Raw genomic sequence first — 27649 nt, 5'->3', positions numbered from 1 at the left:
AGTTCCTTCCTTCTTCTCCATGCAAAGATCTCTGCTGCTGTCTTCTATCTCCTATCAACCACCTATGGTGGTTCTTTTTTCCTCATTTAAGATGTCTTCTCTTTCCTCTGTGCAGTAGCAGAAGTCTAACAGAGGTTATAATCTTGGTCTTGGTTCCTTTCTTGTGCTTCCTTTGTAGTGCTGGAGTGTAATTCTAGTGAGATTTACCCCACCAGTTGCTCTGTACGTGTGGGGTGGTGATGTGATTGAAACAGGATTTACAATTCTTCATGAGTTATATGAAGGAAAGGAAAGAAAAATGTGTCAGAACTGGTGAACGGTAGGAACACTGATGTGAAAGGTAATTATTTTGTTTACATTTGTGTGTTTCCTGTAGCCCTCCTTTGCTATACCTGCTTCTTGACACATTTTAAAAGTAGGTTACCCCAGTGACTATCCCCACTTTATAATGAACCTGTAATCACCATTCGGCAGCTGGAGATGCAGTTAATATCTTTGATTTCCCTCTAGAATCCATCCATCCTCTCTCAGCTAGGGAAATCAACTCAGTGGGCTCTGAAGGTCAATCAAACAGTGCTGTTTCAGAAGGGAGTGAGAGTGAGAATGAGACTGAATTCAGCAGCTGACAGGCTTTATGAAAATGTCTTGTACCTGCTACTTGTGTAGCTCATCTGCTTCTGCTGATCTCCACTATTGCAATAAAGCATGTGGAAAATCTGTCAGTTTGGCAGGGAAGTAGGTAATAGGGCATGACAAAACAGGGCAGGGTGCCAGGCATCAGATTGGTAGGTTTTATTCCACTGATACTCCTGGAGCTGAAAGTTGGTGGGAACTCACAAAAAGTAGATAAAAGAAAACACATGAAGCTGGGCTGTTATTTTCCTTTATGCAGTGAAAATAAGGAAAATATAAGGAAATTAATTAGGTAATACTGCTTTGCAGAAAACTGCAAGGAAATTGCCCAGCTCAAGAGAATGTTCTATAGAGGATCTATAGAACAAGATATATTCTACAGAATAAGTAGCCATTGAGGAAACCTCAATGCAAGGGTGCAAGGTAATATTGGGAACTAGTATAGGGGACAATGGCTGGTGAAAGAATTGAGTATTGCCAAAAATATTACAGTTTCGTTAGCAATACCACACAAAATTAAGATTATATTTTCTCTTCCATTTTGGATGAACCTTGATGTTGGGATGTATATGCTACTAGCCTTAGTAAGAAAAAATTGCAGATACCTATCAGCAGCAATATTGAGGAAAAATGTGAAGGAGTTCAAGGATATCTCCCTGGAGAGACCCTGTATCAGGTAGTGATTTAGGGATGTTCTGAACTGGCAACTGAACACAAGCCATTCATGTTTAACAGCTCTGTATGAGCCCTTGTTCTATGTATTAATCTAATTGGTTTTGAATCCATTCTTGCCTTTGGAATAAAAAGATTTTATTATATAACTTATTCATCTATTCTAGAATTTAATTGCTATCATGCTGAAAAGCAGTTCCATTTATAAACAAAAAAAAGTCCCAATCAATGAAGAAAGTTCCTGTCTGATAAGTTGACTCAGCACCTTCAATTTGTGGTGGGAGGATAACTAAACTTACTACATTCACTCCAAAGATTTATAAAGCCATTTATGATTTTTTTATGCAGTTACATCATTTTACACATCTCCCAATCTGTTTGTTTTCCAGCAGAAAACTCATAGTCTATTCATATTCACATTCAGAAGCTGTTCCACAGCTCTGCTCTTATCACACTTTTCTTCATTTTTTTAGCTCTACTATATCCTTTTGGAGAGGAGAGGTAAGGGACACCATACAGCATTTGATTTGTCAGTACAGATAGATTTATGCAATAATGTAATGGCATTTTGTTTCTATTCCTTGAGCTAATATTTTTATTGAAATATCAACAATAACTCTTTCAGGACTGATAATAGCTAGTGCAGAAGCAATCATATTTTCCCCTGTATATTAATTTCCATTCCTTGATTTCATATGCCCTTTTATTGCCTAGACAAACCATTCTGTGTAATTTTTCTACCACTCTGTGATTTGTGCTTATTTTAATTTTTCTGAATATTTTTTGTCATCAACAAGCAGTCACCTTAATTTTTATCCTCTTTTCTAAGTTTCTTATGTTGCTGTTGGAACAGAATAGGATTCAGCTAAGATTGCTACGGTTTTCCACTGCTATTCTCCATTTTTAAATTCTGACCTCATGAGAGGTCATTCCTTCATGTGTTATGGTGGCTTACTTCCTTTAATGGCCTTTGTGAAATCTTGTGAAAGTCTGTTTGCTAGTCTAAATATATTGAACTCAGTGAATCACTAACAGTGTGTGCCAGTGTCTCCAGAGAATTTTAGTATTAATAAAGGATGGCTTTTGAGGCATCTGTAAAAAAACCACGGACCCCAAGCAGCCACTATTTTTATCTTTTAGATAGATATCTAGATGTGCTTTGCTCCAGGACCCGTTATGAAAAAAAATGTAATAAGTACCTTGATATCACACCTACTTAACTAGAACAGTGGCAGTGTAAAACTTGAGTACATAAGGGTTTGTAGGCAAGAAAATCCTGTTGATTTTCTGATTTTCCTTTTTACAGTTTTTTTTTCTAGAACTGTTTCTGTTGAAAATGCATGCTAAACTTACCATCATTAATTTTCTAGTGACTTGAGCAGCATGCTTCATTACCTATGCATTGTACACCACTTTAAATAATTTGATTTATTCCTGTGTTATTTGCCTTCATAGTTTAATCACCTGTCAACACAAAATAAACTTTCTGTTGGGTTTCCATGCATTAAAATCTTCATGGAATATGTTCCATGCTTAAAAACCAAAGTGTAAAGCAGAAAGATGACCATGCCCATTTCACAGGGGAGAATCTGATGCTATTTCTCTTCACACAGCAGGAGTCGTTTGAAAACCAGAAATTGAACCCAATTTGCTAAAACCACTACCTAATTGAAAGCCAATCTTTTCTTCCTACTTCCTTCATGCAATTGCTAGAATTTTCTTATTTTTTAACAGATAGAAGTTAATGCTAATATGATTCTACCCAGTGACACAAAGGAGAGAAAAGATTGATGTAGCTGGCAGTTGAAGGGAGTCGAATTCTTCTGCTTGCACTTCAGCTACACAAAATAGAGATGATTAGAGGCATTTTATACAGTCTTTGCACTGGAACAAAAGTTTACAAAAGGCATTTGACAATAAAGAAAGAAGGACTCTATAATTTTAGCAGATAATATTTTTTGAAGTGTTTGATGGGAGGATGCCTATAGAATTCAAGGTGAGATTTATAACAACAAACTTGAAAATTTACTGGGAAATTGAATGGAAGATGTGTAAAACTAGTAAACCAGTTTTTAAATATTTCTTGTGTATGATTATTGTCATGAAAAACAAGGCAAAAAAATTAACTGCACTATCTAGAGCTCTCTTGCTTTTTTTTTTCTGGAGATTTATGATTGGAAGATTAACTTCTAAGATGTAAATCTCAGAAAAAGTGACCAGTTAAATTAGCATCATAAACATACACATTTTTATTTCATATTCAAAAGGCCTAGCTAGAAGTTTCAAGACAATGGTTTCATCTTCTGTATTGCTAGAATGTCATGCCTCTGTTGTGAAAAAATACATATCTATATGTAGCTGCTTGAAATCAATATGAATAATAGTGCTTCTTCCATTCTATCAGGCACATCATATGTTCTTTTAAAGCAAAGCCTTTTGGGCTGTACAAAGAAGTATTATAGAATCACAGAATATCTTGAGTTGGAAGGGACTCAGAAGGCCTACTGAGCCCAGTCCCCTGCTCCTCAGAAATAAAGATTTTCATAAAAAGTTTGAATATGTAGTTGTTAATTATTACTTTTTAAAACCCCAGGGCTGAGGAATTAATGAACAGCAAAGGTGAAGTGCTGGCTGTAATGTGCGTCTTTTGCTCTCTGCCTGTCGCTCTGAGCCTGTGGGGAATTCAGTGTGGAGCACCTCTGTGAGGTGCTGGCATCTTGACTTGGGCTCTTCTGTGAAACACCCAATACTTGTTTTGCTGCCTGTGTTGGTACTGGGTATGGATAAGGCTCTTTTGTAGCTTTCCCATAAGCTGCTCTGCACATTGAAGAGGTGACCCAAGGGTGAAGTTATGTTCTAGTAAATGAGTTTCTTAAGTATTCTTCATTTATTTATATATATATATTACATTTAAAGCTTATGTTAAAACTTAGAACAATGGTGATTTGTGATAGACACAGAACAGATAATATTTTTATAGCTGTGTGAATCTGGAGACTCTTTGGTTGCTCTCTTTCAGCTCTTTTTTGAAGGATTTATTATCCTGATACCATGTATTGCCATTCTTTGCATGTACGATCATTCTGTCCTTTGTATGAAGTTCACTTTTGAGGGCTTAAAATACTTAGGTCTGAACCAAATGCCAGACTCTTTGTTAACACTAAATGATTACTGGCTTCTACACTATTAACTTTGTACAGCCTAAAAAGAGAATAATGAGTCTGTCAGTCAACAGAGGAAGTTCCACAACTATTAATTCATCTACTCTGCTAATGCTTATACAGATTTTTATCATGTGGCCCCATCACAGAAGGCAGAAAATACCAGTGAATGCAGTGAATAAAAATACAAGAACAACTGTATAGGTTTTAAAATGTAAAGAAAATGAGCTTTAATATATAGAGAAGGACTAAGCTACATGATCAATAAAATCTCAAGTATTGATTGACTGGACAAATTGGACGGGCTAATAACTAATTGGCTCTCTTGCTCAAGCATTATATTTACACATGGTTTTAAAGTGAGCGTGAGAGTCACTAACTCACAATGTCAAAGGACAGCTGTACCATGACCAGCCAAGCTTGGTAATTAAATGGCACACAGGTTAATTGCAGAGACAAGCAGGAGACTGGTGTTAAAGGACTGAATGGAGTCAGTTGAAGAGTGTTGTCCATTTGAGGAGGACGAAAAGAAATGCCACTATAAAGGAAGCTTTACCAGAGTTCAGAAATGACCAATTCAGTTTTTATTAAAACCTTATTTTAAGTTTATAATAATATAATAGGGTTAGAAGGTGAATGAATTGCAAAAGAGTGAGTTTTGGGCCAGTTGAAATTGTCATAAAACGAATCTAAAAGTGATCCCAAGAGTCCTTTTTAGTTGGTTGGTTGGTTGGTTGGGCTTTTTTCTTTTAACTTGTAGCCATGGCAAATTTGCTTTTGAAGATGCAAAATTAGTTTATTTAATGCGAGGGGTACTAATGTATACATTCAACACATACTATCAGTTTGTCTCTGTGGATCAATTTTATTACGGCTCAAAGGTTTTGATCAGTACTTAGTGGGAAGGACAGTAATCCGCCTTAATGAATATTCTTCATATGGTTTATAATCTTTATAGCTTACTGCTACATATAACTTGGCTCAGCAGAGCACTCAGACATGCTTAAATGCTGTGCTGACTGAGAATTGTAATACATCACTCAGCACGTGCATCTGGAAAAATAACAACAGCACTACCATAAAAGATATGATGCCGTATATATTATTTTCTTCTCGAGGAAAGGGAAACATGACATATGCTATTCATGTTGCTGGATGAATTACCCAGCTGCTCTGATGACAAAGGTGTCTATGAAGTCTTAAGCAGAACAGTAATACAGTGCTGCAGTCTGTGGAGATGTCAGCAGGAAAGAAGAATGATAAAGAGTTTTCATAGGTACATTGTGTACAATGTTACAGTGGCCAGTTGGGTAGGAATTCAAGGTTTGATTGTGAAACATAAAATTTTATGATGCTTTGTATGTTTCTGTACTTTCTCCTTTGGCATCCTGCTGTTCTTCGTGATATAACCAGAAGGTACCAATTTGAATTTTAGAAGAATGGAGAGAATCCCATCAATATAATGGCTTATTCTGATGTCTAAATTCTGGATACACATCCAAAGTTGTTCTTTATTACTTCCATAGCTGTTGAAAATGAAAGCTTTTACTTTAATGTTGTAACAGTTGTTACATTCATTTGTGATTATTCTGCTAAATTCACCTTGGTTTTGCCTCTTTTGCTTTTGTTTATGATTTTATTTATTTTATTTTCAGGACTGTTTCCTGCAGTGCTGAACCTGGCTAGTAATGCTCTCATCACAACCAATGCTACCTGTGGAGAAAAGGGGCGAGAAATGTACTGCAAACTTGTTGAACATGTACCTGGACAGCCTGCAAGGAACCCTCAGTGCCGCATTTGTGATCAAAGGAGCCGAGTTCCACATCGTATGTGTGCCATTTTCATTTTGTTCCCTTAAAAAGAATTTTTTCCAAAGGCTGTAGATACTCAGGACAAAAAACCTAGTAGTTCACCAGCCTGATGATTACTGTGAAATGTGTGTCTCTCTTTAAATCAGGTTAACCATCTCTTCCAAAGGTATTTCAGAATCTATATCTGATATGGATACTCCTCCCATGGCACTTTCTGATTCAGGTACTGAAAAGCAGAGCATCTAAATTAAGATTTTAAAAAATTAAGTATTTACAGCTGTTGCAAATTCTTTTGATATACACTAATAATAAATGAAAAACAGATAACTGACGTTTGCCTGCATACCTTCACGTGGAATTTGAACATTTTGGCCAATCTAAGCAATATCTGAAATTCCAGTAAATTCAGTTTCACTGAGCCAGAAGAAATAAGATAAAGTAGTGGAACACTGCTTGTTTTAATGCTTAGTTTTTAATATTAAAATTGATTTTTGCTAACACTGCTTTCTTAAAGATTACCTGGAAGCAAAACCAGTTTTCAGGTATGAATTTATCATCATCTACTTCAGACATGCTTATTCTGGTAGTTGGGAAGATTAGAATCAAGAAAATTTCTTAGTCAAGTCATACAAGTTTAATTTCATGTAACCTTGCAGTGAGAGACATGAACAGCTTTAATATTATTAGATTTTCATGGGTATATTGGCACTCTAGATGGTAGAGGATGTAGAGATACTTAGGGCAACTTTCAATGGAATAGATAAAGTGCTGAAAGAAGAACAGATACAGAAGCATGAAGACAATTATTTTTTTCCAATTGTGTTCCAGTAAAACTTAGCTCAGATACATTTATACCTCATGACATTTAAGCATGTGCTGAAAACCACAGGATAAAAAAAAAAAAAAAGAATGACATTTAATCTGTCTGCTAGTTCTAGACAGGATGAGCTATCTGTGGCTGTAGCTTCCAGACAGAAGCTTGTTTGGATTCTCCTTAGAAACTTCCTCCGATGGCCACACTTTCTACTGTGGCTCACTCATTACATGGCTCGAAACAAAGTGTTTTTCTAAAAGCTAATCTGCATCTCCTTGCAGAAATTCATGTTATCTGTTTCCTAAATTCAGTCAATACAAGGAATAGATTATTACTCCCTTTTTCTTAAAAAAAAGTATTTTACCTAATTAATTGAGGGGTGATGGTATTGCTTTATCTAGTTTCTACACTAAGCTATCTTTCATTCTCCTCATAGGTATTATATCCTAGAACTCTAACTGCATGAATTGCAGTTCTCTGAATTCTTCCTAGAGGCTTTCATATTTGTTAAAATTCACCTGAGCTCTTACTAGCACTACATAGAGATCCAGGTTTGCATCAGAATAATCATTTATTCCTGTTTACATGTTTTACTTTGATATATTCCATTGCTAATGGTATAACACCACTGAGAGGACAGTTAGTTGTCAATTGCAAACTTTAGATGCTTTCTTTTCCTGCTAAATTGCTCCTCAATTTATATTTGCAAAGCCATCTATAATTTTCCCAGTACAGATTACTTAATTTATCTGAAAACAGTTCCAACCTATTTTTTTCCAGATTGTTTTCCAGATTTCAATGTCTTCTTTAACTGCAGAAACTGCCACCTTCTGAGGGAAAGTCATACGATTTTTTAGCAATCGACATGTACAATTACGTTATAGCAGTGTGTTTCACTCAGGGAATTCAGTTTTTGGAAGCATTCTGACTGGCAGAAAGACTGTGCAAAAGACATTCCTATTTTACAGATGGGTATTTAGAGACACATGCACATTACCCAATTTTTTTTCCTATATGAAGCTTGCTTATTTCAAAAAACAAACTAAACCAAAGATATTGCTTTGTCTTGTCTATGATGTCAGACAGTGTACTCTAAAATATGTGTATACACACACACACACACATATATATATGTGTGTGTATATAAAAAAACCCATCTGAATGATTTATATCTATGTTTCCCCTTGTTCCTACTGTCTTCTAAACTTGAATCAGTCCAGATTTATAATATGTGGTCTTTTGTGACAATCATATCTCATTTTAAGGTCTTTAAACCTTCATCTGGCAAAGGGAAGTGCCTTGTTTAAACAGAGATGGCTTGTTAATAGGAGAACCATGTAATATAACCAGACTTTAAATGATCCCCCTGGAATGTGTGAGTCTGGAGTGCCTCCCCTTAATTACTGTAGTAGGAAATGAACAAAATTTCACTGGTTAGTCACATGTGAGTCCAAATTAACGTGCACAGTTTGATGGGCTCACTCTCTAAAGTTCTCCCTCTTGCCATCCATCAGGGAGATTGGTCCTTGAACTGCATTTGCAATCCAGTCCTTTTTACAAATCTTGTATTTTCTCCCTTACCTTTTAAATAAGCTAAACATGCCAGCAATTAATCAATTTTCAAATTAATTATTATTAAACTTTCATAATGGTGAGTACAGTTAATTGTTAATTCATCTCCCAATCCTCCTTCTGATGATTTATCTTTATATCAGTTTCATCTGAAGAGACTTAGATCAAAATTTCCAATTAGACAACTTCTGTCACTGAAAAGTCCTGAATTTGATTTACAGCTGAGTTTTGCTGCCACTCATTTAAAGCCAAGATTTGAGAAAATGATCAGAGCTATGGGAACTGACAGGATATAAAGCATAAGGTGCTTTGCTTTTCTCTTCAATATAAAGATAAAGCTACCTATAGCTTTATCAGTTATAGTACCAGAATTCTGACTTGTAAATGTTGCTGCCCACTAATACTGTTGAATAATATTTAAATGAAATTGTTGGCATTTTCAATATTGAGGGTTTATGCCTTTACTCACTCCACAAAGCACTTTCTTTTTTTTTGTATCTTTAAATATGTTCAGGCATTCTGGCTTCGCTTAATGAGCTAGGACTCCTGTCCTCCACAGGTGGTTGATAGTGCAAAAAACCAGAGATACAAAGACTATAAATCTGACTGGTTGGTTTTAATAATAATTAAATAATAAGTAAATTAATCAGTTCATACGGTAATTGTTTGCAATTCTAGGCCCAGCTAGTAATGGATTATATTCCAGTTTTATACCAAGGAAACCTGACAGTTCAGAAAGTCATTCTTAATAAGAGTGGTAGGGTTTTCTCCTGATTCATATTCTTGCAAACAGAACTTGCATAGAAGAAATCTACTGTATTTGAATTTCCTTTGGGTTATTTCCCTCATGATGTACAGGCTTGCTCTGGAAAATTAGGGACTTCAAGATATGGATCATTTTACCTTTTAAAATTCTGATTTTGTTTTTCTCCATTTCATACAGGAGAGAAACACAAAAAATAACCTTCAAATATTGAGTGTGATTTTTCTCAGTCTAAATAAAGTTAAAATACTAAATAAGCAAACTTTGATAATGTAGATTTTGATAATGTAGATTTTGCCATTCAGGAAAAATTCAATTCTGTAAATAAATTTGTGTCCTTCTTATATAAGATTAATTTGGGACTGCAGCAGAGTAAATATAGACATGAAAAATAATGCATCTTGGACTTTGATATGGATTATAACCAAACAAACCTTATGTGCATGTATGTGAGTCAGAAAATTTTCCAGTTAAGGAATATATTCTGTAATGATTTCTGAATCATTTCCTCTGTAATGATTTGTGAATTATTTCCTGAATTATTTCCATGTGTGCTTAGAAATGTCTCAGAAATGCCAGTACCAGTATTGCTTTAATCTCTGCTTTCTTACACATTGTGTCTTAGGTTTCTGATTTGTTGTTTCTGTTGCAACATTCAGTGACTTTGCAGTACTTGAAACTTTGGAAGACTGGAGGAAGTGTTTACTTGATTTAAATGCCTGCATTTTCTGTAGCATCAGGAGAGCCTTTTGCAATTAGATGTTCTGAATGACCTTCTTGCAATCATAAACAAAATTAAACAACTAACATTAGATTAGGCATGACTGGTGGTCCAAGAGTACAAGAAAAAATAATTTATTCTTTTTTCTTTCTGAAGTCCTGCCTTACTTGTTCTGTAATTGTCTTAAAATCTAGATTTCAGATCTAAAATAATTAAATTTATATGTTTCTAACAGAAAGACACCCGATAACAAATGCAATTGATGGCAAGAACACTTGGTGGCAAAGCCCTAGTATCCAGAATGGCATTGAGTATCATTATGTGACCATTACATTGGACCTCCAACAGGTAGACTTCTATTTGTTTGTTTCTGGGCTGTCTTGCATGATAGATCAACTGGATTATCTTAAGTTTTTGCTCTGTGTTGCTTTCCTATAAGAAGACGTGACCAATTTCTCCTATAATTTTCTGTTGTTTATATGGATATGACTGACCCATTCATTGTAACATAATGTGCCAAATAAAAGAAAAGTTATTTCATATATATTTTTAGGAAGTCATGCAATCGTAAGTACATTTTATCTGTGAAACTGAAGTAGTTGGAGGGTAAGGATTTTTATACCTGGAAGAGCCTTTGAATCCCGGAAGTGTTATTAGCATTCTGGCTTTGGAACCCTCATTGCTAATGGCAGAAACAATCCTACATCTGCATTTTTGGCCTTATATATGCAGAAGTATTCAATGTGCATTTCTCTTTCAAGCCGGAGAACTAAAACTTTTACAGAAGTTGGAGAGTAGGATCTTGCGCCTTAAAGAGGTTTCGGGGATTTTTTAACATGTCTTTTAAATTTTCAGTTATTTACTGATTTGCTTTTACAGCAAGGAATTGTGCCACTTGTTGGTTGTGATCTGTTAATATGCAAGTTGCTCTCGGGCAGTAGCACTAAGTTCCCATCCTTGTTTTCTGTCACCCTAGAAATTTTAGTTGTGTGGTTGTTTAGGCCAGTTCCTCTAAACTAGGGCTTTACAGCTCCTGTTTTTTCTTCTGCTGTTTCATTATCTAGATTATCATCAGAAATTAGCAAATGTATAAATTTCTGAAAGTTTTAAGTTTTCTTATGTATTAAAAGCTAGCAATTAAAGGGTCACTGGGGATAATGGAGAAAAATGTATGGGTTATTCTAATGTATTTAAAAGGCTTCTTCATATGCCAGCTGACTGCAGTCTGAGAATGCTGCACTGTGTGTGGTGTGGGTTTAGGGGTGTTTTGTTACTGTTTTTTAAAAATGAGACAAGGATCAAGTCTGACCCTGTTTCTTTCCCATGTCCTATTACTAACTGTTCAAAGGAAACTTGGCAGTCCTTCTGCATCTCTAAAGCTGATACCTTCTCTTAAGCCCATTCATTTGTTATTGGCTGGAATAGAAGCAGTGTTTCTGTAGATGTCAGAGAGGTGGGATAAGACCCTGTGTCACTAATGCTATCTGACACACCCTTTATGATCTGAGTAACCCGTGTAGGTAGGAATGCACACAATTTTACTCACCACTGTACAGGAACAGAACAAGTATTGTTCCCCAAAATGAGGTAGAAGGTCTGCTGCAATTTGCATGGCTTTTGGACTGCAATGAATAAGTGCTGTTTGTGTCTTGAGAAGTATTAGGAGTTTTAGTTTGCTTGTCCAGGAATTTCATAGTCAGAGCATTATAGACTATTAAAGTAACTGGCAGAATATGAAATTTCTCTTTCAGCTTTTTTGTGTATTAGTCACTATGAATCTGAAGGTCACCAGATATCTCTGCGACCTCACTTAAAAGAAATTTCATTCTTTACCTTTGGCTTTTAGGAGATTCAGTAATTGCTATGTTTGTGTTGATGAATTCTTGCTTTAGGTGTAAAAATACTTAACTTCCTTTTGTGAGATAGAACTAAAAAATGACAAATCCACAAGTAATGGACTGAAAATTGCAGAAATGCATTAGTTTTCATGTTATTACTGGTAATTATGATAGTACATGGAATGCTTTTAGCAATCCAAATTTCATGAAAAAATCAGTAAAATAATTACAATTTCCTCTTTTATATAATGCTTGGCCTTTTGGGGCAGCAGTTTTTTTCTTTACATTTTTATGCAGGGAAGCCATATTAAAATGATGTATACTATTTAGCAATAGCTAATAAACTAGAAGTAGTAACATATACTTAATGTTAGAACAAGCCCAAATATTCCCTGTTGGGAAAAATGTAGTATATTTTCTCGTTTTCTCTCAACAATTGAGTTTTGCCGTAATACTTACAAGGAGCTTTTATCTATAATGGAGGCAGGCTTCTAATTAATTGAAGTATACTTGAAATCTTTGCTCCATATATTATTAAAATATGAGTTGAAAACTGGAACTGTTTGGTTCTGAGCATCTTTAGTAATTTACACTTAACTCTTCACTTTTTCCCACTTTTTAGCCATTGTAACAAGTCTCATCTATATCACAAGAAAATCATGGGACTCCATTCATAGCTGTAAATGTGAGATTATTTTTTAAGGTGCTTTTCATCCAGAAAGTGCATAGGAAGTCAAAAATACAGATTTATTTGGGAGTTTCGCACGTGAATTTAAATGGAGGTTAGAGTGACAGGTTGAGCTGCCTTGGTACATCCGAGTTTGGAAGGCAGCCCACAAATGGGCTAGGTACCAAGAGAAGCTGTCTGCTGTTCTGCAGCTCTTAGTCCTGCTGGCTGGGGAGGGTCTGTCTGCTCTGCCTCGAGAGTGTTGGGCAGTTCAAGTGAAACAGAGGTACTTCAGGGCCCAAGTGCAACATTTAACAGAACTGAAAATAGGCCTTCTCTTCAAGGATTTCAGAGCTGGGAGCTGGCAAAACAGAAATGCTTATGCATCCAGAGACAACATATTCCCTGTAGTTGTGCTATTCCCAAATCCTCAATTCGTCTTAATTTCACAGTGATGTGGAAGATTAGTAGAGTATCTTTAAAGAAAATTGGCAAATTCACGGGAAAACTAGTTGGCATTTTGAGGTGAAGTGGTCAGCCCATCTGTTTCTGATTTCTACACACATCAGGACACCTTCATTAACAAATTCCCAACTACTCTAGGGAACAAGGACGTTGGCAATATCCTTGATACTGCTCAGATACTTGTGCTAGGAGCATATTTATGTGGATTTAGACATTGTTGCTATGCACTTCATATGTTTTAAATTATGCTGGAATATTTTATGTGAATTGTAGAGGTGTGCAGCACAGGTGGACCCAGAGTAATATTCTGGCAGAAAATTTCTGGATTTAACAACTATGTCTCAATTGCTTTAGACTATGGAGGATCAGTTCAGTGTCCAGGTGATGCTTTCCAGGCCTACATATCTGAAGGAAAAGAAAGTAATGGACACTCTACAGAGCCTTGTAAACTGCAAAGAGCAAGAATAATTGATTAAGCTATGTAGCTGGTTTTCTCTAAAACACTTGCACTTCATCAGTTTTAAATTCCCTAAGCTCTGATAGCATCCAGCTCTTTCATCCTATCTTTTCATCCTGTCCGCTACCCATCTTCTGTAGGAAGGGAGGAAGGAGTCTAAAAAATCGTGTTCTGACTCTATGTAGAAATCACTGCAGTCACCATCCCTTCCAAAGGCAGTCTCAGAACACCTATTACAGGAATGATGTCACACAACAAACTGGTGGCAGAGACCCATGAATTAAGTAAACCTGAATCCCTGCCTAATTAAGTTTTCTTAAAGAAGAAATAACCAGGCCTTTGATTCTTGGCCATTTCAAAGTTGCTGCATGATTTTTGGATTCTGGAACAATCTTCCTGTTATCTGGTTTCAAATTCCTAGTGGAACCCATTGTTTGGGTGTTTATACAGTTGAGCCCCACAATAAGGTCCAGTTTAACTAATCCTTTGGGGATTGACTGAAGCTGTAATCTTACAGCCATAGTGAAATAAGATGTAAATTGGATGATATTTGACAACGTTGCTTCTTTTTATACAAAACTGTAGTTTTTTATTTTAATATTAGGACAGTTGAACACACAATGGCTAAGGAAGCAAAAGGTGTTGTGTAACAAACCATATGAAAATGGCTTTTACACATTAGTTTCATAGTCATTTAGGGATATGCATATCACCGGGCAATATTTGGTGTAATGTTATATTTTCTCTTCTACAGAATATCAAATGCATTTTCCATTGGGGAAAAAAAGTTGCAGCTAGCTTTCTGTTGAGTAACTTCTGATATCAAATACCAGAACAGCTAAAGGAATGAAGAGGAAGTTAACTATACTGTTTAGTCTTGGGATATAAGAACCAGTTTAGTAAAATGAAGTGCTGTCTTTCTGTGTTAAATTTCTATACATGTTGCAAACATTTTATTTAGATATTCAGTTAATATTTTCCTTCTCTCTTTCACCAATAACTATGGGCTTAAAATGCTTTCGAAACAGCTTTTATAAAGGAAAAGCTTAAAGCTTCTCTTTGTCCTCAAACCAGAAAGTAGTTTAACAGAAATGAAGTTTAGTCCAAACTTGGACTTTTCTCCAACAGATGACAGTCGGTTTTGTTCATCTTCAAAAATGTTTGTCTAAAGAGAAAAAGTGAAAAAAACCAAAGTCTGTTGAGACTATCACGTTGCAATTCCCTGACTGCTGCTCTTCCCCTCACTAGTGAGAGGGATATGTTTTCTGTACTTCTTGTTCTGGCGCTGGCATTTGTGTTGCCATGCAGGAAACCAGATGTACCTTGGTACTGAAAACTAGGTCTTGTTTTGTTTTCTGGAGTGTGGTTTCTGCCAGATCAATTTTCTGATTTGGCTTGCCTGTGTGAGGTTTTATTGCCAGCTTAGGGGAGCAACACTGTCTTGGCTTCAACATTGTGAAACTTCAAAGTGTACAGTACTGACCTGCGAGCAACAGTCCAAGCCTGCAACATAGACCTGTCTTCCTCAATATTCGTTTTTACTATTTCTAGCTCAAGAAGTTATGAAGTTACGTTTTGAAACTGTGTAAACATTTGAGAATTCAGGAAACAAATTATCTCAAAACTAAGTCCAGTTTTCTGGCTCAGTTATACCTAAGTGGTAAACAAACTGTTGAAGCGACAGCCGAAAAGAGATGCAACTTAAACCATGAAAATGACTGTTGAATCAATTTAAAAAAGAAAAAGTAATTAGGTGTTCTGTTTTAATAAAGTCCACAGCCAACTTTTAGACAGGTATGTTAGTTGCAATACTCATTATTTTTATATTTCTTTTTCTCATTACCTTCATAGGCTCAAATCTTAACATTTTAGTGATTCCCTTAAGTTCTTTAGTTTTACAGTTTGCTGGTAATGGACTAACTAGATATCTATAGCATGAAAAAAAAGTGTAATTTACCTTTCTGATATTATTTTTAATTATTATTAATTTTAATTTTTTTTACATTATTAATTAGTATTTAATTTTTAAATATTTTTAAAGCAAAACGGTTAGACTTGAAGTCAGTTTACAATGAAAGCATTTGAAAAACTCAAAAACAAAAATAAGAAAAGAAATTGCATATAAATATACCAGTAAGGATTTACAGGAAACATACCTAGAAAAAATTATTTGTTATCATGAAAACAAACAGAATAGTAGTAAATATTTTGACATTACAGTAAACATATTTAAGAACTACCTGTTTTATATACTATCATCAAACAAGTGTTAGTGAAGATGCTCAAGCTGACTTTCCCACAGCATTACAAAAAGAGGAAGTTTTTCGTTAGTCATTCAATAGTACGTGGAGAGAGTGGTCTCAAATGCATTCTGAAATGCTAAGAACCCATTATTGTATTGAAAGATGAATTCTAATATCCACCAAACAAATTACTGTAAGCTGGTTTGAGGAGGTGTATGAACAATAAATATCCATAGGATTATTTTGCCCATTTTTTTATGCTCACCGCTAAATCAGATAATAAATTTATTGCTTTGTGCTTAGTCAGAAAGATTTCTAAGTGAGAAAATCCTTTCAGCTTCTGTTCATAATATACAGTAACAAAGATTTTGAGCAGTGTTGAGAATTTATACATTTTCTTTTTGAGATTACTTGCCTTATATTTTCCCTAGATGACTGTTAATACATATACATTTCACTTTTCTAATTTTGGCTTTAAGGAAGAGAACTTTTCTCCTTTGCATCCAATGACGCATACGTTCTGACATGAATATGAGGTTGTGTTCTGATTTTGTACTGTTAGCAGTTTTGGTTCTAAAGAAAATTATGGAGCCTAGGACAATGTTGATGTGATAAGTAAGGGCTTCATAGGATTTTCAGTCTTGAGCAGATTTTGTTATTGATATTGAAGATATATGTTGTCTTTAAATTGTTTATGATGAATAAGAAGCATACTTGAAAAAACAAGTTTTGCAGCTGATGATGGTTGTGAAATAGTGCTTCTGTTGTGATAGGCACATTAAAATATACACATTTGATATGAGAAAGTGAGAGCTGGTGAGAGAACACTGCATGGAAACATAACTAAAGGAAATAAGAATGCTTCACTCTGAGTACTCTCAATGCTACTGGACCCAGACTGAGCATCAGTTCTTGGATCTAGAAAATGAATGAAAAAGGAATTTTTTGGGGTGTATATTCTAAGCACCAAAATAGAGGAACAACCATTTCTGTCTTCCTCTCTTGTCAGAAAAAGGGTTTGGGTATTGGCATTTTCATCAATTTTCCTTTTCTCAAAATAGTCTTTCTTCATGGAAAGAAGTCATAAACCTAAAAAAATAAAGAGAAATTGCTCTCTGGTATTGTTTGAAATTGTGAAAAGAGATTATTAACTTCAGCCCTCGATTCTGGTATACACCAGGCCAATGATGAGCAGTGAAAATAGTCAAGAGAAACCAGCCATTCTTTTTGAGGCCTTCACAAAGCTGAACAGTCCATAATGGAAAAAACCAACCGAGAAAATTACAAAGAACCAACCTGACATTGACAGAAGTTTTACAGGTTCTGCTTCCTTCCATTTGGCTTAATGTGTCTCAGATAATCAACAGCTGGACAACTTGAGTACTTTACCGTTTGACATTGTATAAAGTGCACTCTTTTAATAGACTTTTTTTTTTTTAATGACATCTTATACTTATAACACGAACAAAAGTTGAGAAGTATTAGTGCAATGTGTTTTTTGTCATGGAGAAGAAAGTGTTCTTAAAAGAACTTGTGCCTCTCCAGCAGATACATACATGGAAGGGAGAAAGCTGAGCTTTTTCTAAATTCAGGTACTTTTATAGTTTTTTTTTAAACGCATGTTGTGCAGGCATTAACTGAATAGGACTGAGCATTGTACAAAAGTGAATTTTTCCCTAACTAGAAAAGATTAATTTGTAACTGAAATGGCTTGGTTTGAAGACACTCAGAGCTTTTCATGGTTAGCTGTGATAAAATATTTCTCAGTTTTTCCCATGAAGTGTGTGGACATCTTAATTTGCATGACATTTGTAGCTGCAACCTTTTGTAGTTACAATTTTTCTGGACAGTTGATGCCCTGCTAAAATTGCTTGCAACACTGGGAAAAAAAATCTATATTGGAATCGAGTGTGTGTTTCTTTCAGCCCAAATCCCTGTCTGATAGCAGTGTTTCAGCTGGAAGCAGCTCAGAGGAACAGGAGCAAAATTGTCATTAAAGGCAAACTGCAGCGTGGTGGGAGATGTTCAGCTCTCCAAACTGATATTAGTGGAATCCTGCTAAGCATTTTTTTTTCCACCCATGCCAAAATTTTCAATTACTGAATTTCTAACTGTGAGCAGAATATTTGAAACCATGGCCACTGTCTCTCTGGACAGTGATAGAAAAAAATACATGCTAGATGGTAATTTGAGGAATCTGGAAAGCCATTCCATATCTAAATATGGTTTTTTCTTTGAGTTGGATGTGAGACTAAAATGAGAAGATTAGTTGTTCTTAAATAGCCAGTTGTATAAGAATTCTTGCATCAAAATGTCTACTCTCTTTCATGCATAATAGACCCAAACAATAATCCATAACAGTGTCTGTGATTTGAAACATTGCAGATCTCATAAATTGGCCTCTGAGAACACAAGGAACTGTTTCTCAAAACTCACATAATCTCTGCTTCAATTCATGAGGAGTTGGATTTGGTCTGTTTAATGTCTTAAACCTTTAGGAGAGGCTAATCCAAAATGAGAAACAGTGCAAATGTGGTATTTAAGATGCACGATGTGCTGCATATATAGCAATTGTTTTCATATGTGAGTATCAAGATGGCAGTTAATGATCAAGGAACACTTTTGCCTTGAGAATCTGTTTATATCCGTGATTTCTGATTCTTGGTCACCTGTGGTTTCAGAAATTCAGACTCCTATGTCTGTTTTCACATTCAGACTGTAGCAAGGCTGAGCTCATACTCATGAGAGAGTGAAACACACACATGGCTGGACAGAGCAAGATAAATAGACCACAGTGCCCTGTCAGCACCCACATGAACATAAACACAGCACAGCCTGCTTCACCCTCTTCTTCCTCTCCAGCTGATCAGGATTAATGTCTATGAGGGGTATATACATCTGTGGATACATCCAAGGCATGCACTGCTTCAGTAGCTAGCATTAGATAATCTTTTGAAGATCTTGGAGATTTACAGCCCCACTCCGGTTGCTGGTATTTAGATCTCTTCTATTTGCTAAGCTTGAAGTTAACTCTTATTCACACATACCCACTAAAAAGAGAGAGCACACCTAAAGAAGATATTTAGAAACAAGATTTAGTGTGAAAATAGATAGACTTCAGCGATTGAGGTCAGGATTAACATGCTGATCAGCCAGCTAGTTGTAGTCAACTGGTTCCTTTCATCTGCTTTTCCCTCTATCTTACACTTGTTCCTTCTTGATCCACCTTGATCCCTTCCTTTCTCTACCTCTATTCCTGCCCCTAAATGGTTCCATTGTAAGTCTCATCCATGTATACAATCCCTTTAACACATCCCATAATAAATTCTACATAGAATTTCCCCTGCTTCTCTTAATGAGGGGTACCCCCCTGTAGGTAATAACCCCCTTTAACCTCAGGATGCTCTGAGGTAGCCTTGACTCGTCTGGATGGATTTCACACTGGGACAAGGGGTGTCTGCAGTGCTTTTTCTACCCCTATCAGCACTTTTAAATAGCTGCTTAAATAAATCTGTGTCATGGTTAATGCCATATGGTGTGACAGTATTTATACCAGCCTGTAAGGAAACAAATCCTTGCCTAAGTTCCGCACCCTTCTTGATGAAAGAATACCATGTTTACTTGGACACTGAACTGCAATAATAATCTGCAACATGATATAACTACAGTAAACAAGTAGATACAGAGTTCACACCAGGTTGTTGATAGAAGCTTCCATTAGAGCTAATAAATTATTCTGTTGAGGAAATGAAATGGAAATACTTCTGTAGAATTGTGTGGTACCATTTTTTTTCTCTGCTGATATTCTGATTTGCATGAACGCTTTCTAACCAAAGGATTTATTTTTTAAATGGAAGTGCAAGTGGGAGTTGGACACAATGAGATTTCTTGCTTCAGTAGTTAACCCTATGTAGATTAATGATTCACTTCAGCTTTATCTGAATAATATTAGTGTAGCAAATTATCCTGTATAGTAGGATGCACTTTTCTATGTCTTATGAGGCATTCACAAGAAGGTACAGTGCTATAACTTTGGAAGTGTTCCTACAATATGTGCTTCATAGTTCTCACTGCTGAGACAATTACCAGTGAAAATGAGACCCAAGACTCATTTTGTTTCTCATCTTGAGGATTATGTTGCCTATAATTTGGGAAAGGTTTAAAGGACTATTTAGACTATTTCCCTCCCACTCCCATAATTATGCTGCTATGATCACATGAGCAGAACAAGTAGAAAAAAGCACCAGCTGTGCTTTGGCAGCTGTGTTAATGTCTTTTGCATGCTACCAGGCAGCTCGGTATTGCTCCATTTTCCCATTTGTAGAAGCAAGCTTGGGTGTCTAGGTTGCATTCTATTGGACTTGTACAAATCCAGATGTGCTCTAAGATCGTGCAGTTACCCTCTCAATTAACATGTGTTGGTTTATTGATGCTATCTGAAATGCAAGCCAGGTGTGGTCCATCGATTACCCCATGGGAGTAGAAGCTCAGTGTTACAGTGTACTAGGAAGGTTGGCTTCAGAATACTGAACCATGTCACTTTTTTTGATTGTGGAAACAAATGCAACAAAACTCAATGTTACATTAGACTTTATTAGTTTTCTTGTGCCACTAAATTCTTGCTGGTTTTGTATTTGCTAAACAACTCCACAATAAAAGAAGAGTTACTCTTTTATCTGGAGAAGGACAGTTTTCCAGCTGATTGGAAAGTCAGCATTGTTTCGATTACATTGATTTGCTTTGAGAATAATCATACAGCTGCCATTAATTTTAGTCTGTTTGTGGTCATTGCCAGCTTGCTGAGAAAGCACAGTAAAACATGGCATGCATCATGATTGCTCTCTGCCTTGTAGCACTGTGGTGCCTGGTGTAGCTGACGGAGCTGGAGCAACCATCTCATGTCATGCTAAAGCTCTAGCTGTCCCCCAAAGGAAAGGTATATTTAAAAAGCATGGATTAGCATCCTGTACTGTCTTCAGTCTAGCCTTACAAAGATCAGGAGTAATATCAACCAGGCCATGTTTTTGATGCATGATGCTTTTGATGCATCTTCCTTTGTCTACAGTCAGCTTTAACAGCCCACCAATATTTTAAAATACTGGTAGTTCCAGCTCTGTTTGTCTGTCCAGGAAGTTAGTGGGTTGCAGATGTCTTAGTGCTGTTACAGAAGGAGCTCTTAGAGGCTGGGATAGTAGTAGTCTGGATCAGGTTGAAAACTGTAACTGAATAGTAGTTAAAACCAGCTCTTCATGTGTATTCTTTTATTTACATTAAGAAGTTATTTTTTCCTTGTCAGATTTAGATTAAGAGAAATTACATCCATTCCACTGTGATGTGCAGTATGCTGCTTACTCTCCACTGTTTGAGGGTTTTTTAAATTTTGTTTTTTTGCAGTTTTATTTACAGAGCATGCTAAAAATAGTGAAAGCCAAAGGTATATATTAAATTGCAGTCAAGCAGTGGACTCTCTGAAGGCAAGAAACAAGGCTTCAAACACATCCTCAGCAAAATATGCAGGAAATGTTACTGGAAGAGGGCTTCAGTTTGAAAAGTCACTGTAGAAAATTTCACTCTCCCACACAGCCTAATATTTCAAACCAAGCAAACAGAAAAAGATTTCCTGTTGATTACACCTCTTGGCCCCACAGACCCAATGCATCCAAGATGTTTAGCAGAGCTAAATGCTTTTTTGGCTGTATTTAACAATGAATCTTTCATTAAGTTTTGCAAATTTTAGGACTCCAAAAAGGAAACTATATGTACACACCTGTGGTCATGAATTTATTGTGAGATATGTCCTAAATCACAGCTCCTCTACAGCAGAAGCCCTAACAATGTGTTTAGCCTCAGTGTTTATCCATTCAACATACATGGAACAGTCTTATTCTGAGAACTTGAGGTAAATTGCCTAAAAAAAGTATTTAAAAGTACCGTGGAATGAAATATCTATTCTGTATTTCTACGTTTCAAAGAGCTTAACTTGGGGGTGAACAGTTTGGAGAGATTTGTTAATGTTTTACTTGTCTCTAATTATTGTAAAGAGTATTAGTGACACTGATCTAGGATAGTTAAAACTATAATTGTTTGTGGCCACAATGGAATATAGCTGTGAGTTTGAGAGAGGAAAGGGGACAAGTGGTTGTATGATTCCTGTTGGAACAATGGAATAAAACACAGGTTTTTTATTCTCTGGAGTGTTTATTTAATGCTACTGAAGAAGAATATTGAGCTAATACTCCAAGAAGGCACAGTTACAGACATGTTATTCAGATTGAAATAAATGCAGCCTCACCCATTTCATGTTCCACTGAAAAACTGGCTGCTAGTGATTTATTTTCCTGACTGCAGTGATTGTGAATCTTACCACATTCTCAGCATCTGCACAGAAGGCAGGAATGATAATTGGAGATAAACATTTTCTTTGTCTCCATCATCAAGTGTTCGGGAATACTTGCTGTACTCTGCCACTTAACACATTTTCTATTTTACAGTAATACTGATGGGTAACAAAATCCAATTCAAATCTTTACTGTTTCATTGTTTACTGTTGGATATTCTTTCAGTAGCTTTACTGATCGTCTAAGCATTCACAAGAGATTTTTTGTGGACTAAGTCTGAATCTTTCACTTCCATCTTGCAGTGACTATCTAATACAAAAACTTAAAGTATTAAATCAACACTGCCATGATACCCTCTGGCATCTGTGCAGACTCACAGCACTGCATCTTAAAAATATTAACTTGACATGTGTTCTGCTTTTCTTTTCCTTGGCCTCAGTTCTACCTCTAGCATATAGCTGTTAGTAGGTTAAAAACCAAATCAAACCAAACCAAACCTGCATCACTAGTGTGTGTCATTCTGTAATTGCAAATGTATTTATGGTTTGCATTCCAGCAAACAGGTACGCAGAAATAAACCTTGATAAATCAATTGAATAGGCAGGTAAATGGACTATAATGAACATTGATTAAATGCTTACATTCTGTTCATAGTGATATTTGATGTGTCTCTGTCCTGTAAAGCTTATTCATGGCCACAGTGCTGAGTTGTGTGATTGAAACAAAAATGTTTTATACAATGATTTCAGCATGATGTGATTGCCTTTCAATAGCTTAAAACTATGTTTTTCTTTAACAGAGATACAGTTGTAACAGTTTGGCAACTCTTAAACCTTGTGGAAAGTGTATGTCTATAAATAGACATAAAAAAACAATCTCACTCTTACAAATTGAAAATACTTGTAAACAAACTTTGAAGCCACTTGGCTGAAATGGCAGTTTAGCAATTACCTACTAAGCTATGTGAAACTTAGAGTGCTTTGTAATTCTATTTTCAAAGTCTCTATTGGCCTAATGCAACTAATTTTTTTTCAGATATGTTGATGGAGATTTGTTGTGTTTTATACTTTTAGAGCTTCCGTGCAATCTAAGGCCATATTGCATGTCTAGGGGAAAAAAAAAGTCAAGCATTAGAGTATTTACTGTTCTTATTTTGTTAGCTATGAAGAAAATTGAATGAATTTTTGATTGTATATTTAGTTATATTTTAACAATTCCTGTATTTTTCAGATTTTCCAGATTGCATATGTTATTGTGAAAGCAGCTAACTCCCCTCGTCCTGGGAACTGGATATTGGAACGTTCACTGGATGGTGTAGACTATCAGCCCTGGCAGTACTATGCTATCACAGACAGTGAGTGCCTGACACGCTACAACATCCATCCCCGGCCTGGAACCCCATCCTACATAAAAGATGATGAAGTCATATGCACTTCTTATTATTCCAAAATCCATCCTCTGGAAAATGGAGAGGTAAGATCAGATGGTGTTCCATATGTAACATGGGAGAAAAAAAACCCCTTTGGTTAATTGGAAAATCTGCCTTCAGTAGACAGAGTGTTTTGGTACAATTGAAAAATGTGGAGAGAATATATTTGCAAATTTTAAAAGCTCATCTTACATGGTCTTATATAAATGCACACAAAGTTCACTCTAATAAGAATATTCTACCAAATAAATCAAGAAGTAAATGAGTTTATCAGGTAGGTAGTTAGTACTTTCAGGCAACTTTACGTGCTTGAAATATATTCCCATGTCACTTGTGAACAAGGGTGAGAATACTTGGAAAAATCACGGACTCAGTGAAATCATAAAGCACTTTTCTTTTAGGTGCATTTTCAGTCCCCATGTATAAGCCAGGATGTCAAATGGTAATGATTTTAGTCAGAATTTAATTTAATGCCATAAGAGCTGGCACACTGCCCCTTTTTATGCCTATTCCTTCTTCCTTCAGAGGCATCTACTATTTTAGCCTAAGTCCAGGCACATGAATCATGGACAAGTCGTTTGTTCTAACTGAGGGTATGGAAAAGATATGGTGGACTTAAGAATAAGAATCTGTGGTTGAAAGAGCAAGGCAAATGTAACACCTGTAGCTGAAAATGCAGCATTTTCAGTCACTTCAAATGGTGAGAGGGAAAGCCATGTGTACCACATTCCAACTGCACACTTTTTTTCACAATTTTTTCCAGCACTTGCTCTGCAAATGAAATTTTAACCTTAATATTTACCTCTCTATTATTTTCTCTGTTCCACTTTTTAATTATTTATTTTTGCATAAATAAGTGCAAAATTGCTTTCTTGTGTTCACCTAAATGCAAAGCAATGTTCACATACGAAATTCTTAATACGGTTATTTTTGAGTCCTGGATATAGATATGCATAGTTTGTTTATGTTCTCAAAAAAATTCCAATGCACGCTGCAAAAATGGAAAAATTCAGCTTTCAGTAAAAATATCCTGTTGATACACTTTAAAAAGATATAACCTTGAATCTAAGAGAGTCTCAGATTATCAAGAGTTATCAGATGGGAAATAATTTTCAGTTCTAGGAAAAACTGCAAGTATTTTGTGTTTGTAGTTGTGCTTCTGTCATTAGTGCTTGTATCATTTGCATGCGTATTTGTTCTTGTAAAATCTTGTAAAAAGATTTGTTCTTGTTCTTGTAAAAGCAGGCACAGATAAAGTGATATCAAAAGAAATAGTGCATATACATGTGCTGTATTTTCAAACCGCTTCCAACTGGGTGCTTTTTGAGGGGTGAACGGAACATGAGTTAGCAACTTATCACTTGCAAAGAAATTTTATTCTGTTTCTTTGGGAGACCATGTCTGCACTGAAAATATAATGCAAAAGTAATTATCCCAGTAATTAATTTAATTAACATTGTTCATTTTTTTAGCTATCCAGTTCTCTTACAGGCAGATACTTATTCCAGTACTTTGCTGTCTTCTTGGTTAAACCAGTGAGTCTCTGTGTTCTTCACTGACTGAGATAAACAGCAAAGAACTTTTTTCAGCACACTGGTATATATCTATGACTGAAGCATTGGCTTGAAGCCTACTGAATTGAATGGAACTTAATTCTGATCTTAAGTGTGCAGTTAACAATTTTTAACTGGGCCTGATGTGCTGTATCCATAACTTATTAAATTACCTGCATCTGATATGTGTTTCTTTAAAGACAAAGGTGACTTTGAAGGGAGGAATGCATCTGTTCCATTCCACTTGGCAAAGGGGACTTGTTAGATACAGGCATACTCTATGAAAGGCATGGAATATACCCTAAGTTAATCTTACCTCCTGTAGGTAGTTATTAATCTGAGATGTGGCTGCAAGAGAGAGCAGCTTGAAATGAAAGGCCTAAATATTAACCTTTATAGTGATTGGAAGAGTATTATTCAACGTGAACTAATTATCTTACATTTTTAACAAAACTCTTTTCATAAGTAAACCACTAGTTTCAGCTGTCTGAGTAGCTAAAGGCTGCATTATGAAGTATGTAACATTTACAGAGAATTAACTCAGGTTAATTAATTTTCATATTTTTTCGAATACATAACATGAAAAATAACATTTCTACCAATATCATATTTACTTGCAGTTGTGTTGCTGGTGGTATTTGGCTCCTGGTCTTTCAGTGGAACTACAACTGCATATAATTTATCCTTGTTCCAGGAGAGTAATTTTGCTCTGTGAATCAGATATTGCAGTCATCTTGTAAGACTGACAGAGTTATGAAATGTAAATAATGTGCTTTTGCTTCAAACCCCATGACTTGCTTAGGCACACCGTTCTGGCATACACCCAGAAAATCTGATGCAGTGCACAATGAGCTTGGTTGGCAAGCCAGTGCCAATGTCAAATATGCATCTACAATACTGTCTGAAGTTAAAAGTTGTGTAAGTTGTCATTTTAGAAAAATCAGAATATGTTCTCTTTTATGTATACTTTCAATGAACATTAGTCAATTACCTGATTCATTAGCATATTTTCAGAGATGTTCATTCTAAGCCAGATATTTTTTGTCATATAATACTATTTCTATTTGCACCAATAATATTATCTTGGAATTAGAACAGAATTAGAACCAACAACAGCTAGCACAACAAAGCCAACAAAACAGCAACAAATAACCCCTTGTGATTTATCTTCAGGTCTGTGTAACTAGTACAAGTCGAATGGGAACAAGCAATCTATAGGCCAGGGATTATTTCCAAAAGTAATTTTATTGAATGAGTTAATGAAACATTGCATAATGACAACTTCCAAATGACCAAAAGTAAGAAACTCTCAAAGAATTTTCTCTAAAAGTAAAAGAAAGATTCCTAGCATTCTGGTTTCCATGCTAAGCTGTCGGTGATAGCTAGAAGAACAATGTGTCTCTATATCATACTGGCTAAGGTAGACTTATAGCAAAGCTGTTTTCACAGCATCATGGAATGGGTAAGAATGGAAGGGACCACAGTGGGTCATCTAGTCCAAACTCTTTGCTTAAGCAGGGTGAACCTAGAGCACATGGCACAGGATTGCATCCAGAGAGTTTTTGAATTTCTTTAGTAAGGTAGATTCTGCAACTCCTCTGGGCAATTTGTTCCAGTGCACAGTCACTGCATGGTAAAAAATTCTTCCTCATGTTTGGGTAGAATCTCCTGTGCATCAGTTTCTACCCATTGCCTCTCATCCTGATGCTCAGCACCACTGAGAAGAGCCTGGTTCATCCTCTTGGCATCCGCCCTTCAGATACATGCATTGATGAGGACCCCTCTGTGTCATCTCTTCTTGAGGCTGAACAAGTCCAGCCCCTTCAGCTCATCCTCGTAAGAGAAATGCTTCAGTCCCCAAATAAATACAAAAGCTAAAACTTCACAAAACAATATTTCAAAACAAAAACGAATGTTCTCCTGTCTCAGAAAAATAAGGGAAAGAGATTAGTTCACTTAATGAGTTATTCATTACCTTTTACTGAACTGATGTTTCTTGCTTTAGTAGTAATTTAAATGGGTTTTTTTCCACTGAGTAAGAAATCCCATTTATATAAGGATTAATAGCTGGTGATATGAGTCTGGTATTTTCAGGTAAATAAGAATGCTTATTTCATCTTTACTTAAACACTGTGTGAGAATGCCATTTCTTTGTTTTTTTATTTCCTCAGATGGTCATTAGTTCGAGAACTAAAAGTTAGTGGGTTACCATAGTGATTTTTGCTTCATTTTGCTTTCACAGGAGCCTCTGATGTTTACATCCAGTTTGCACCTTTTTTATTGAAATGTTTCTTCTTCTGCTAGACTGAAATTTGTTTTATAGTCTCTTTACCTTGATGACTAGATGAATGTTAGGCTCTGAACATTAGCCTTCAATGTGGTAATGTTTTCTGTGAGATGCTGAAAGATTTCTCTTGGCAGATGCTTGTTTGAATTTGCGAATGTAGTATTCGTATTTTGATACATTGGAATCTTCCCTCTTATTTGCAGTTATTTCAAAGCTGGACCCTCT

General features: G+C 35.8%; 1 protein-coding gene across 1 annotated transcript in view; it reads left to right on the top strand.

The window, feature by feature from the left end:
* Positions 1-27649, top strand: part of LAMA2 (laminin subunit alpha 2) — a 334274-nt gene that overhangs the window by 73684 nt on the left and 232941 nt on the right. The window contains exons 2-4 of the mRNA XM_088162772.1: positions 6122-6292; positions 10383-10495; positions 23386-23628. Coding sequence (XP_088018898.1) covers positions 6122-6292; positions 10383-10495; positions 23386-23628 — 527 coding nt within the window. The remainder of the gene's footprint in view (positions 1-6121; positions 6293-10382; positions 10496-23385; positions 23629-27649) is intronic.

This window comes from Sturnus vulgaris, chromosome 3, assembly GCF_052056855.1.
Source record: "Sturnus vulgaris isolate bStuVul1 chromosome 3, bStuVul1.hap1, whole genome shotgun sequence".
NCBI lineage: Eukaryota > Metazoa > Chordata > Aves > Passeriformes > Sturnidae > Sturnus > Sturnus vulgaris.
The sequence above is the reverse complement of the archived record's forward strand: the minus strand, read 5'-3'. Positions and strand labels throughout refer to the sequence as shown.